The following is a 14,248-nucleotide window of genomic DNA, read 5'->3' on the forward strand; positions in this document are numbered from 1 at the left end:
TTACCACTTCCAGATAAATAAACCAAGAGCCTAACGAGCGTTACATTCCCTAACCAGCCAATAGTGTTGACACCATTATATCCATATAACGCTAACAACTTGCAACGCTACCAAATGTATTTTATGATCTTCTAAACTATTGATTAAACTGTTCGCTGCCGTTAACCATCAACTAGCTAAGTACATCTAAAAGTATTCAGACGAAGTGAAAAGCTAGTTTACGTTAAACGAGTTTATTTTGAAAACGGATGTATCTAACGCTAGCTTATCTAACGCTAGCTAATACACATGCAACTGCAACCACAGACGTTAGCAGCTGTTTAACAACGCAGGCTAAAACGTGAGCTGAGATAACTTCACGGCCCCGTAACGTTCACGTTTGTAGCACGTGCCTTGTTTTGAGGTACAGTTACGTCAACGAAAGTTGTTTTATAGAAACTACTGGTGAGTTTGAGGTGTAAAGTTAAGCTTAAATCTTTGGAAACCATATTCACAGAGTGAACTAAAACGTGTATACTCACCGCTCTGCTTCGTTCCCTGGTTTAAAACCACCAGATCCAGATGAGCCCCCCCACCCCACCGACCCCGGAGGCTTAACCCCAAACCCCGCCCCCCGCCACCACGCGCGGCCAAATGTTTTCAAAATGAATGATTACCGATGTAAATTAATCAAATAATTTTCATACCTGCAAACTTGTCAACTTTCGGCAAAATTCGCCTTTTTGAAATCAAAATCTTCCATCCCCGTGGATCGTGGAGATCCGAAGAGGTTTTTTTTAGGGGAGGGAGGGGTCATCTGGAGCAGCGTTTCTGAGATCGGAGTGAGACACGGAGAAAAGTGGATGTCGTGAGTGATCTTCGCAAATAAAACATCTTTGATGTGTCGAGTCTTGGCCAATCAGCGTTGTCTCCAGCGTCTACGTCACTCTCCAACGTTACATCCCTTCGCTCCAAGTTGAAGTTACAGTCGGTACAACTGGATCAGCAATGAACTCTCGTTTAGAGGTAAGTCTTGTTTGCTAGCAACAATTTAATATGCTGTTTAACTAACGAAGGTAACTCGCCATCCAAGTTGTGTGTCGTAATATTTGTGTCATGTTATCCCCATCAAATCTTTACCACTCTGATTTATAGCTAGTCAGCTTCATAACGACGATAAAGCTTGATAACAACGTTAACGTTAACGTTAACGTTAACGTTAACGTTAACGTTAACGTTAACGTTAACGTTAACGTTAACGTTAACGTTAACGTTAACGTTAACGTTAACGTTAACGTTAACGTTAACGTTAACGTTAACGTTAACGTTAACGTTAACGTTAGCTTACGTTTATCGTTAGCTAACGTCATGACGTTAGCTACGTTTATCGTTAGCTAACGTCAACGTCATGACGTTAGCTACGTTTATCGTTAGCTAACGTTAACGTCATGACGTTAGCTACGTTTATCGTTAGCTAACGTTAATGTCAATGTTTTTATTGATAAACAAAATAAAGAATAATTGATAAATCGTTTAATTATCGTGTAAAATCTAAATTAATGTAGGGTGTCAGACATCATGCAATTCAAATTTTCAAGCAATTTTTCAAGAATGTTATTTTATTTCCTGAATAATTAATTAACCAATAATGATGAAATGAATTGACCCATAAAGTGTTTTTTGCTTTTTATTGAGTAACAATTATATATTGGTTGCGATAGGAAGCCAATGAACATACAAAAATACATCAAAACTAATCAAAAGAAGTATAAAATAGCACAGAATCTGTTTATTAGATTCACAAAAAAGCTTTCATCAAAATAAAAAAATCCTGAAAAAAGATATCTCACTAGAAGGTTGTATACAAAAGTAGAAACTTCTGATATCATTCACACACAAGCCTACAAATGCACTCAAATGGTTTTACATCTACACACAAGATATCAAAAACCTATTGATTAAAATGCTCTACAATGTGCTATGACACATTTAAAATAAAGCTTCATACTGTTAACAACTTTGTCAAAAAGAAAAACAATCTATAGTTGTTGGTTTTTTTGCGAACTGTTTTCAAGCTAAAGGTTCACCAAGCTCAACAGTATCACTGAAGAATGTAAACAATACTTTTAGTTTTTTTAAGGTCTTACAATTTAGACTGAGGAGCCTCCTGGTGCCACTTTAAGGGCACTTTGAACTTTGAGCACCACAGAGAAGTTTACATTTAACCAACTGGTCATTTAAACAAGAACGAAAAGAAAGCTTGTGCATTTTGTGTCAATAAAGAAAAAATGTAGTTCTTGGTCAAACAAGAGAGTTAAACACTTGTAAACCTTTTTATCAATACAATATGTGCATTGTTTAAAAAATAAAGTTCCAGTGATGAAACACAAGCTGTGTGTGACACACAGGGCATATGGGAGCATAAAGCTAAAGAATACATTCACAGAACAGATCCGACAGGAGGAACCACGTACAGTTGCCCCTTTGTCTGAGGTAATGCCCTTTACTATGATTTGGTGACAGTTGACAAAATAAAACAATATTCCTCCAGTTATAAAAAAGAAAGAAGATATTTTAAAGGAATATCAAAAAATTTCAAGAGAATTGGTGCCAAAAATAAACTGTCGAGTAAACCGTATGTCTGTGAACAGACCACAGTTTAAGCACAGAGAATGACATGCAGGTGAAAAACAATGGCTGTGTATCACTATGAAGGAGTATTACACAACTACTTTATTGCAGTAACTTGTTGTTTGAAGTCTCACCAGTTCTTCTCTCAACATGTGTGTGTTAGGCTACTTGTAATGACTTCTACATCCTGCATATTAAAACATGTGCACACAACAAAGCAGAGTATCAATAGCACTTTAGAGATGATTCTCATGCCAAGTCAAATGTTCTGGAAACTTAAGAACGCATTTAAAGAAAAAGTAGTCAATGGTAGTTCACATGGAATATTGTGTGTCCGCCAGTGTTTCCCACCTTTTTGCTTTTTAAAACCAAATTTACACACAGTGACGCTCAATCTTTCCTGGATTCAACTTTAACGATAAAATCTAAACTTCTACAGGATAAATGCGTAAATCACTCATGAATTCTTAGCTGTCTGGAAAGGTTCCCAAAAGACAATCTCTATACTGTGTTTTTGCATTGGCTTGTTTCAAGTATTTGTCTGTAGCTATCGAGGAGATGTCTCTGTGACTTTACAACCAACGTGTCACACAATCTATACAAAAACATTTGGATATAATCTTTAATAATAAAAACATTTATTTTAAGGAAGCTATTTTGTTCAAATGAACTCATCTCAAAGCAAAAAACAACAAGCTAAATTATTGTCTGTTTTTCTTAAACAACAATAAACAAAACTAAGGAATGAGCTATGAAGACAGCCTTGCTTCATCTGCAGAGCACTAGCTTCCATTGCTGAAGGAATTTTTTTCTTTCCATATGCAAATCTAAATATGTTGTAATTTCCAGAAAGGTGAAAAGATTATTTTGTTAGCATTGAACAACCACAAGGCTTTCAACGTACCTGTGGGGCGGGAAATATTTGAACTGTTTCTTTTTTATTTCTTTATTATTTTTTCGTAATTGAGTAAAGCTGTACATATTTATTATTTTAGAATTTGGAGCGGAAACTCTAATATTATGTTTTCGCTTTTCTAAACCAACTCCTTATTTAGAAAATACATTCAGGCCTGATTGTCGTGGAACAGCATGTTGGCTCAAATCTGTGCGTTTAAAGACTTAGGTTCAAGTTTTTTTTAATATTTAAGATCAGCACATTTTAATCATCAGCTAACTGGAGGCATGAACATCCTCTGAAACTTGTACAAGTCCTTTAACAAAACATTTGACACAGGGCTGTAAAAAGCTGTACCTTTGGTGCCATGTCGTTCTCTATTTTCTACAACTACTAAGTGTTGTTAACCTAAAAACAATAACTTCTAAGGGCATTTAAAAATGAATCAAATCCTGTCACCGTAGAGGCCTAATCTTAATCAACAGGTGAGTCCGGTTTCAGCATTTTTACCTTTTAACTCAGCTGAACTTCTCAAGCACTCTCAAGGCCTTGGTTATGGATTATATCAGTGATGCTATAGGTTAAAAGACAGCCTATGCTTGATTTGGTTATCTTGATGTTAGTGTGTGTTTAAGGTTGCAGTGCATTCTCACCAGGCTAGACACAAAAACAGTTATTTTCATTATTTTCCAGCTACACTAATTTGAAAAGAAACTGGTTATTCTTCTGCAAGAAAAGAGCTCTTTTCAAAAAAGGTGTCCGGCGGCTGATGCTCCCTGGAGCTGGTATCACAATGGAAAAGCTGGTGTGTCATTATAACTTGTGATGGTGTCTATTCACAGGCGAAGTAGTCTTTCAGTGGTGCGAACAGATGCCTGATGACGGGGACGCTCCAGGACCGGCCCAGGAGCTTCTGCCTGGCCCCGCGACCCATGTTGGATATGTCTGTGTAGTGCACAGGGAAGCCAAAGATCCTGCAGGGTAAGAAATACACAACCACTATTACACGCAATGTCACAATGTATGAAGGTGGATTTGTGTCTTTATTACGTGAGCACATTTCTTGTTTGTAAGTAAATTATCTGACTGCAAATCCCAAATCTTTGCTCTCAAATCTTCACTCTTTCTCAAAAAAATTGCTCCAAAAAAAAAAAAAGACGCTGTAACAAAACGGTAAAAAAAAAAACGCCCACAAAAGAAACACAAAAAAAAAATCTCCAAAAAACCCCGCGCTCTTTAAAAAAAAAAAAACTAAAATATGCTCTGGAAAAAAGCAAAAATAAATAAATTTTGAAAAAAAAAATCTCTTAAAAAACGCTCTGAAAAAAATCTCTTAAACGCTCTAAAAAATAATGTTTTGAAAAAGAAAAAAAAACAACTCTCAAAAAAATAACAAGTGTGCTCTTAATTCCAGGCGAGAAGCAGCTCTAACAAACGAGCTTATTGTCGTGTGTGTGTGTGTGTGTGTGTGTGTGTGTGTGTGTGTGTGTGTGTGTGTGTGTGTGTGTGTGTGTGTGTGTGTGTGTGTGTGTGTGTGTGTGTGTGTGTGTGTGTGTGTGTGTGTGTTTCCTGCTGACCTCTCCAGCTCGGTGCACCAGAGTATGTCCTCTTTCCCGTTCATTATGACGGGGAAGTGTTGATCCTTCCCTTGTTTGATGGAGTTGGAGCGGGTCGTGATGGTACGCACCTTCCCAAACTACGAAACAACAAACGCACGTCAAAGAAGATTCAAAGTAGCCGCTTTAAACGTGTGAACTGTGAAGACTGATCTTATTCTGTAGATATATCAAACCTTTGCAACTCTGCCGTGATCCAGACAGTCCTGCAGCTCCAGCTTGTCCATCCCAGAGGCACAAAGAGGCCTGAACCAGAAAGTATTCACACACATATAAGTTTGTCCTTTGAGAAGCTGTAACAGACGATGGTGGCGAGTGGTTTGCGTACCTGTTCATGCCCGGCAGGTTTCCCCAGAAGTATCGGGCGCGGTGAGCAGCAGACACCTCGATAGCGTCGATCATCACAGGGTTACACTGCAACAACAAAAAGAAACACAAAGACACACATTGATTATTAGATTAAACTCTTGATATTCATACATATGCAGTGCCTAAAATGATTCAGAGGCAGGAAATGAGTCTGGTTGTCTGTTCAGCAACATCCAAAAGAGTCCTAAAAACAAACACGGCAAGAATAACAATGAGATCGTGGATCGTGTTCTGGCCTAAAAAAACCTGATGAGATATTTCTTTTCATATTGTCGTATCCCTCCTCTGGGTCTAAAACTAGGTTTCTTTAACTACTTCTTCCGCTACACACAGTTTGGTTTATATGTTGCAGCCGTTCACACTCTCCAGCCCGTAAACTCACCTCCAGGAAGCGCGAGATGTCCCTCTTGTCGTTGACGCCCATGGCCACCACGTTCTCAAACATCCAGAAGAACGGCCGGTCCTCTCCTTCTTTGGGTTTGGCCTCGCTCAGCAGGCGGTAAAACTCAAAGAACAGCCTCCCTGTGCCCTCTGGAGAGACAGAGCACATCAGTGTGTGTGTGTGTGTGTGTGTGTGTTTATTTCATCTAAAAAAAAGGCAGAAAGTACAGATGAGGGCAGATTTATACCATAGAGACCTTTCCTGGCAGGGTTGACGATGGACAGGTCGTTGCAGGGACTTCCTCCGATCACCAGGTCGAATGGACCCCAGTCCAGAAGCTGAGAGAGACAACAGCGCCACCAAGTGTTAGACTGAGGGAGCTACACCTCCTGCATCCATAAAACAACAGAACAACGGAAAAAAGCATCTTCTGCAACTTTACAACATTTCTTGTGGAGCTTGAAGCTGCCGCTAAGTAGACCAACAGCTCTGTTCTTCATGTTCCTGACACTTGAAACTAGTTATTTCTTACGTTTTTCTTGGAGATGTTCCTGACATCATGGACGTACTGGATCTTTCCTTCATGTCGGACAACACCCACTGAGATGGAGTCCTCGCACACCTCTGACGCCACGTACTGGTCCACCTTGAACCCCAGGTCCCTCAACACCAGGTAGCCTGAGACACACAGGCAGCGTTATGACATCAGTGCAGGTACGTTCATGCAGAGTCTCTTGTCCTCCACGCTCTTCCTCACCGGTGGCAATGCCGTCAAACAGGGAGAGGACTCTGATTGGTCGTCTCTGCTCTGCAGGGACTGCTGGGAAAATCTTTTGTTTCTCCTAGTCGGGAAAAAACAAAACAAAATCTCTTTCGGGTTCATTCTTATCTGGACAGCTAATGTGTTAAAGATTATGCTTTTAAGAGTTAGGTAATTATTTATTATTACTAAAACGTGTTCTTATCTTCCTTTCTGGAAAGCTGATGATACGATCTGCTGATTGCATCCAAACTGGATTGTTACATTAATACTTTGAAAGTAATAAAAGGTTTATTCACAGGGTTGTTGTTGTTTATTAGGTTGTTCAAGTTTTTATTTAGTGACTTCCTGTTTGCTTCTGATGTAAAATGAACTAGTTTATCCTGCGAGTCTGGCTTTTTATTATTTAGATTTACTACTGAATTTAAATAAAAAGCATCTATCCATCACATTGATTCATCTCGGTTGGGAGACACCGATATAGAAAACACACTGCAATATTTACAGATAAAGAAAAATACAGAATTGTTTACAAATAAATTCTACTTTTGCCAAACATCAGTAAAACAAACTATAATCCAAACTCACAAACTCCTGTTTGCTGTCACTGGTGAAGAAGATCTGCAGCTTGAGGCTCCAGTCGTGCCGTCGCTTCAGCGCTCCGTACTGCAGCATCGGCTGGCACATGTAGCAGCGCCACGGGTCCAGGTAGCGAGCGTTGTTGGACGCTCCAGGATCCACCAGGATGTCCAGGCAGTCCACACAGAAACACCTGGAACACACAGGTAGACACAGTGGCGGGGAAGTTAGTTGTTGATGTAATGTGTGTACTGTTACATTGTGTGTGTGTGTGTGTGTGTGTGTGTGTGTCGGACCTGCAGCAGTTGGCGTTGCCGCAGAGCAGAACCTCTCGACCTCCGCAGCAGACGGTGCAGTAGGACTGGTAACCGTCATCGTCGTACATGTAGGACATCTCCAGGTACACGTCCTGAACACACACACACACACACACACACACACATCACTTCAACACAGCCGCTGCAGACACACACACAGACACACAGACACTGCTTCTGATTGTGGACAACAGTACACGGTGTCGCTGCTCTACCTTGCATGTTTGGCACAGGCCTCCTTCAAACAGTGGGTGGAAGGTTGCTGCTCTCATCTTTCCACAAGAGAGACAGAACTCTGTAAACAACAACAACAACAACACGGTTAATAATTCACAAATGAATTCACACACAAACACAGTGTGAGAGAGTCCTTACCTTCTATACTTCTTTTATTTTTCAAAACTTCAATCACCATTTGTTCTGAGAGGAAAAGAAGGAAAATGTCATAAAGTAAGAAAAGACACTTTCATATTGACTCTGAGACGACGAGCCTCTTTCACTCTTTCACTCTTTGTTAGCTTCACATCTCCTTGTGTCAATGTGCCCACCTCCATGAATACTAATAATAACGTAGGAAACATAATCTAATCTGGACCACAAAGCAAATTCCAAATGTAGCATTTTAGTTCCGGTTTAAACCTGAAATAGACTAAAAGAAGGAAAACTAACAAATGAAAGATAAAAATGTTCCAGAGGGTAAAAGCGTCTGTGAGCTCAGCAGCTTTGGGATGACGTGCCTCTGCTGTACGACTCCTCCGGGGCGGCTTTGCTCTTGCAGAGGCTGACTCGGGGCCGCTTGGCGCTGGGGAAGTACTCGGGCAGAGAGACGTCCAGGACCTGGTGGTCCAGAGGGTTGCTGTCTGCAGGGGCAGAGGAACACTCAGACGTTACTGCCACGTCCTCGCCGCATGGAGGATTGTGTGGTGAGGAATGGTTCGGTGCCGCCGCCTTGCTCACCGGCAGTGTGTGTCGGTTTGAGTCCCTCCTCCCCTTTGGGCAGGAAGCCGCCGTTGGCCCAGTCCAGCATCGGTTTGACCTGATCTTCTGGGACGTCCGACTCGCAGGGAGGAAACTTATTCTCCGCCCGAACGCTGGCCATCTGAGAGGAAGAGACCAAACGTTTTGTTTGAGAGGAAACATGAAGGAAGAAACTCAGACTGAGTGAAGACGTCCACGTGGTCACGTGACGTCACGCCTGCTGTGTGGACTCTGACGCTTTGGGTCCTTTTGTTGTGTTGTTGTCATCAGAGCGCTGCCACCTGCCTCTCATCTGTATTCTCATCCTGCTTTAATGAACGGTAGTTAAATAGCAGTTTAAGTTCAGGACGCTTCAAGTGCAGTCGTTGGGTCTTTCAGCTCGGCTCATGCTCCACAAGAGGTTTTAATATCACAGTTTTGGAATCACTGATCGATTGATTTTAGTAAATTTAAAATCCTTGGATTCACCTTAATGAGAGATTAGGGATTAAATTAAATTAAAGACCTGACAGTAAACGTTTCTCACCAAGAAAGATATATGAAGAGCATGAAGTGTGAGGGTTGCACTCGGCTTATTTAAAAAACGACACACACCCGTTGGTTTTACTTGGCGTCTGGTTGACACACACACACACACACACACACACACACACACACACTGCAGTCTAAACTCCCAGTGAACCAATGTTCTTAACCACACCTGCATATTTTTACAGCAGTCGTCAGATTAGCCACTGACACCTCCCTAAACACACACACACACACACACACACACACACTCTCTCACACTCGCTCTTTCACAATGTAATTGGAGACACCTGCACTGAAGAGGAGGAAGAGGAGGAGGAAGGTTAACTCTGCCCAGCAACTCAGAAGAAAGGCGTTCAGGTGGAAGCGTCCCGCTCACCTCCAGCGCCTGGAAGATGGCTCTGCGGTAGGAGGCCAGCTTTGTGTAGGAAGCCTGGCTGAAGAACTTGGGGAAGGCGATGATGGAGTCCAGTTTGTCTGCTGAAACCTGGAGGAACAACACAACAAAACAAATCACACAAAGTTCCACGTGTGCAACATTTATGTGCTTCGCTCCTTCAGGCTGATGCGCTTCTCCTTCCTCACCTCGGAGAACTTTCCATCTCCGAACCACTGCAGCCACCTCATGCCGGCGTTGGCCTGCCGCTTGCCGGTGGCGCGCCACGTCACCACGATGCCGGGCCACCAGGAGAAGCCTTTGATCTTTCCCCACACCAGCTCGCCGATGCTGAAACCCTTGTTGTCCTGGACGGAGGAGGCACAGGGTCATCAACAGGTGCTTTGGACCACGTTACCAAGAAGAAACAGTCGGTGAAGAAGAGACGAAGACATCAGATCATGGAAAGAGAGAGAGCTCTGAAGATATCTCTTTAAGATGTAAAGAGTGAAAACCTCCCTGGACATTCCTAAAACCTTTGTGATCTTGGAAAGAGGAAGAAGAGGAAACTAAAGAAAGAAGAAAACAATGTTCATGTTTCTCCTAAAACTCCTAAAATAGAAGATAGAGAATAACTTATTGCATCTTCAAGATTAGTTTACCAGTGTTAAAGATAAAGGATCAAAGCAAAGGAGGAAAGGATGAAATGTGTCAGAAAGAGGACAAAGTAACAAATTGTGCAAAAAACGTTTGTTTCCTCAGAGAAAGATGATAATGAAGATGAATATCAAAATGAAAGCTTGAGATGAAATCCTCCTCTTCACTGACAGATAAGTGTAGACGAGGTTTAGCTGAACTTTAAGTAAAGAAACAAATCCTGTAATAACCATTTAAAACACTTCAGGTGTTTCCTTTATTTCTGCTGTTTGTGTTTTCATTTAAAGAAGACATCAAACATTCCAGATAAAACCAAAATTGACCAATTTGTCTTTCTTTCTTTTGCAAATGTGTTCTAGTTTTTTAAAAGGTGCGAGTTTGATGCTCGCAAACAAAATCCCTGCTGAGTGAAAGTCATGTGACCTTCAACTCGAGAGAAAAACATGAAAAGGTTTTTTAAAGGCTTTGAAAGGATGTTCTGCTCCACCGGCGGCAACACACACTGCTACACAATGACACGCACACAAAACAAGTGTACCATGAGATATACAGAGCTGTGTGAGGACACACACGCACACACACACACACACACACACACACACACACACAGTGCAGACTATAGAATTAAACCATTGATGCAGAGCAAACCGCCAGTGTGTGTGTGTTTGTGGCCACCTGCACTAACACACCTGCCAGGTGGGGGAGGAGTTTCTTTGCTTCTCTTTCTGTCTCTGACAAACCTTCACTTCTCCTTTTTGAAATAAGCTTCGTCTCCTCCATCGATAGAGCTCTCTCTCTTTCTTTCTTTCTTTCTCTCTTTCTTTCTTTCTTTCTTTCTTTCTTTCTTTCTTTTCACATCTTTAACCCTTTTCCAAGAGTGCTTTAAAAAAAATCTGCCTTTGAGATAATATGTTGTTCCTCCCTCGTTCCTTTCTCCCTCCCTCATCCCTCCTTCTTCCTCCCTTCCTCCATCCTTTCTCCCTCCCTCCTCCCTCCTTCTTCCTTTCTCCCTCCATCCTTTCTCCCTCCCTCCTCCCTCCTTCTTCCCTCCTCCATCCTTCCTCCCTCCTCCTTACGTTGTACTCGGGCTGGACCTCGCTGCTGGACGAGGTGCTGATGCTCTGGGCCGAGTCCTTGGAGTCTTGTTCCAGCAGCTCCGGTCGAGGGGTTTCTGGGACGTCGCCGGACGCGACCACAGCCGCCCGAGAGCCACCTCCACCTCCACCCTGATGGAGAGAGATGGAGGTGGAGCTTCAATGGACTCAAAGGAATACTCGTGTGAGGGAGAGAAAATAAAGTTTAACCCTATTTAACCCGAACACCAGAGAGCCAAAATAATCAAATGTAACGGCAGAGAGAGACACAGCAAAGAAGTATCATGTTCCAGCTTTAAGACAAAGTTACTGCCACTGTGACGAAACACATTTTAAAACCAACACCACAGCATGTGTAATGTAACATACGTGTGGTTTAACGCGAGGAGGACGCGTGGCGCTCACCAGCAGCATCCTGGGCTCGGGCTTGCGGCTCGGCCTGCGAGGCTTGGCGTGTGCACGCGGGATGAGACCGGCCTGGAAGATGGTTCTGGGTCGCGGCGTCTGCCTCAGACCCGGCTGAGACGCCGCTGAGGTCTTGTCCTGTGAACACACTCAGAGGGTCACATCCCACTTCTTCTCCAGGAGGAGCTTCAGTAACGTGAAGGTCGGGGTCGGACCTCGCTGTCGGAGTCCCAGGTGGTTTCCTCCTCCGACTTCTTCCTGCTCCTCTTCCTGCTTCCTCCTGAGCTCTGGTGGCCATCTGGAGTCCACAGACGGCTCAAAGTCATTTTACACGTTTTAATGTGTTCAAAAGAAGATGATAAATATCACAATTGCTTTATTAAAGGGCTAGAAAAGTGAACTTTAATGTATATATTTATTGCTCTTTCCAATAAACTTCTAAATCTACAATTAATATCAGTTACTTTTTGTAAATTACAGAAAACTGGAACCTTTAAATATTAAAGTTTGAATAACGATAGATAAAAACATCAAAATGTTCGTGTCAGAATCTTTTTAGGCCTTTTAAAAAACAAAGTGCTGTGATACAGAAACCACATAAAAGTGTGTGTGTGTGTGTGTGTCTGTGTGTGTGTGTGTGTGTGTGTGTGTGTCTCTGTGTGTGTGTGTGTCTCTGTGTGTGTGTGTGTGTGTGTGTCTCTGTGTGTGTGTGTGTGTGTGTGTGTGTGTGTGTGTGTGTGTGTGTGTGTGTGTGTGTGTGTGTGTGTGTGTGTGTGTGTGTGTGTGTGTGTGTGTGTGTGTGTGTGTGACCTTGGGGCGAGGCGGCGTCTCCGTTCTGCTTGGGGCTGAAGGGGGAGGGCGGTTCCGCCGCGGTCAGAGGGCTGTTCTCATTGGTCAGCTCGACGCCGCTGTCGTGCTCTGATTGGCCGTTAGCTGGGGGCGTGTCTCCGTTCAGCGGCGCCTGAGGAGAGAGAGACTGATGGAAGGAAGAGAGACGTCAACATGACTTTCACTGAAAAGATGCTCAGCTTCTGACGTTTATTGATCCAGTGGATCGAAGTGAGGAAGAGAACGATGTGAAGAAAGAAATCGATGAGGAGAAAAACTACAACTCCCAGGGTGCATTTCAGAGACAAACGTCCCAACGCTTTTAGTTTTGTTTCGTCTAAGAATATACTGAAACCTGAATGATCAAACTCCGGCTGAATGATCCCTCTGACGCTGAGGCTCATGGGTAATTTAATATTGAACTGAGAAAAAAAAGTAATTCAATAGAAATTGGAAACACCTTTTAACTGCATTTTACCCAGAATGCTTTCTGGCTGGATACCTGATGCTGGAATACAATGAAATCATGGCAGAAAAAAGGAAAAAGAAGTTCTCTGAACACCTGCGCGGAGGGAAAGCACCTGAGGAGGAAGTCGACTGAACCTTCTGGTCTCATGAAGAAACTCAGTGACCGAGCAAAGCCTCAGAGAACACGTAGAGAAGACGAAGGCATCGAGCCTGTACGCCACGCTTTCTACTTCACAACTTTCTATTCATGTCGGTTACATGGATTATAATATTCATTAGCTCATATATGAAGTTGGTTTGTCTTTTTTACCTGAGCAAATTTCTTGTCTGTAAGTAAATTATCTCCAAATTTTTGCTTTCAATTAAAAAATTCAACAACAAAAAAAAGTTTTCCTCTAAAAAAAAAAATTGCAGCTTATTTTTTCTAAAAAAAAAAAACTCACAAAAAAAACCTGCGCTCTCAAAAAAAGTGCTAAAAAAAACAGTCAATAAAAAAATGCACTCTACGATCTTTTTTTTTTGGGGAGATTTTTTTTTGTTCTCAAAAATAAAAATCTAAAAAAAATTTTTAGTTTTCAGAATATTTTTTTTTTATTTTTAGTGCAATTTTTGAATTGAGAGCAAAGATTTGAAGATAATTTACTTACAATAATTTACTTGTTTGGGTAAAAAAGACAAATCTACCTTCAGACTCACAGTGATCACTATGAGCACTACAACATAGAAGCTCACAAAGAAAGAGCCAGAAACCTCCACATGGCCTTCAGCAACCTGTTGCCTCATCGCTGATCTTCTGATCCTCAAACCACAAAAGAAATGAAGAATCCACTCGTCACTCTTTGTGCCGGCTTGTATTGTTTATTGTCTGCTGGAAACTTCACTGATATTTTAATTTATTCTGCAGATGAAATTACATCTGACAAGAAGCATTTTGTTGACGCTGCGTCTCGCAAGCAACAACACGGAAGATACTTCTTTGTTGAGCAGACAAAGTAGATTAAAACAAAGATATGACGGAGAATTTAAGCCTTGAAGCTCTGGGACGAGAACCCAACCAGGCGGCGAGCAGCCGAACCCTTCCTCCTCCTGAGGCCCTGTTTACACTCATGAAACACATTCTTGCTGTGCCCCGACACACAAGTCGCACACAAAGGAGTGAAAATCAAACACAAACGCTGCAGCGGAGCCAGCATGTTTTCTCAGAGACGACCCGGCGTGTCGAGCTGAGGTCAAGCTTCTGACTCGACTCAAACTGCAGAGACGCAGAAGAAGACGCAGCGACGTGAGAGCGGCTGCAGCGAGTCACCTGACCTGAGGCCGGCAGGTGAGGAGGGAAGCGTCTGCTTCCTGTTTCCCTGCGTTCCTTCTTCTCTCGCCTCACAGCGC

At 42.4% G+C, this 14,248-nt stretch overlaps 2 protein-coding genes across 8 annotated transcripts in view; both read right to left on the reverse strand.

Moving 5' to 3' along the window:
- LOC137799835 (uncharacterized) overlaps positions 1-931 on the reverse strand; it is a 28,483-nt gene extending 27,552 nt beyond the window's left edge. For 6 of the 7 annotated variants that reach the window (XM_068596677.1, XM_068596675.1, XM_068596676.1 and 3 more), the window contains exon 1: positions 687-931. The gene's annotated coding sequence lies outside the window, so the exon portion shown is untranslated. Of the gene's footprint in view, positions 1-521; positions 538-686 lie in introns of those variants that run through there. The other variant, XM_068596674.1, reaches the window with a different exon arrangement.
- An 800-nt stretch (positions 932-1,731) lies between these two features.
- Positions 1,732-13,645, reverse strand: dnmt3bb.1 (DNA (cytosine-5-)-methyltransferase 3 beta, duplicate b.1). Its single transcript, XM_068596659.1, has 21 exons — positions 13,559-13,645; positions 12,377-12,542; positions 11,782-11,864; positions 11,567-11,704; positions 11,144-11,293; positions 9,620-9,778; positions 9,414-9,521; positions 8,486-8,627; positions 8,266-8,388; positions 7,904-7,948; positions 7,744-7,823; positions 7,508-7,620; positions 7,221-7,404; positions 6,630-6,714; positions 6,405-6,550; positions 6,120-6,210; positions 5,873-6,021; positions 5,450-5,535; positions 5,298-5,367; positions 5,083-5,201; positions 1,732-4,479 (listed from the first exon to the last, which is right to left on the reverse strand). Exons 1-21 carry the CDS (start codon positions 13,643-13,645, stop codon positions 4,338-4,340), a joined length of 2,466 nt encoding a protein of 821 aa, XP_068452760.1. The 3' UTR covers positions 1,732-4,337.
- Between the last annotated feature and the right edge of the window lie 603 nt (positions 13,646-14,248).

Source organism: Clinocottus analis, unplaced genomic scaffold, assembly GCF_023055335.1.
Source record: "Clinocottus analis isolate CAN_PGR_092001 unplaced genomic scaffold, fCliAna1.0.p SCAF_39, whole genome shotgun sequence".
In the NCBI taxonomy this organism is placed as follows: domain Eukaryota; kingdom Metazoa; phylum Chordata; class Actinopteri; order Perciformes; family Cottidae; genus Clinocottus; species Clinocottus analis.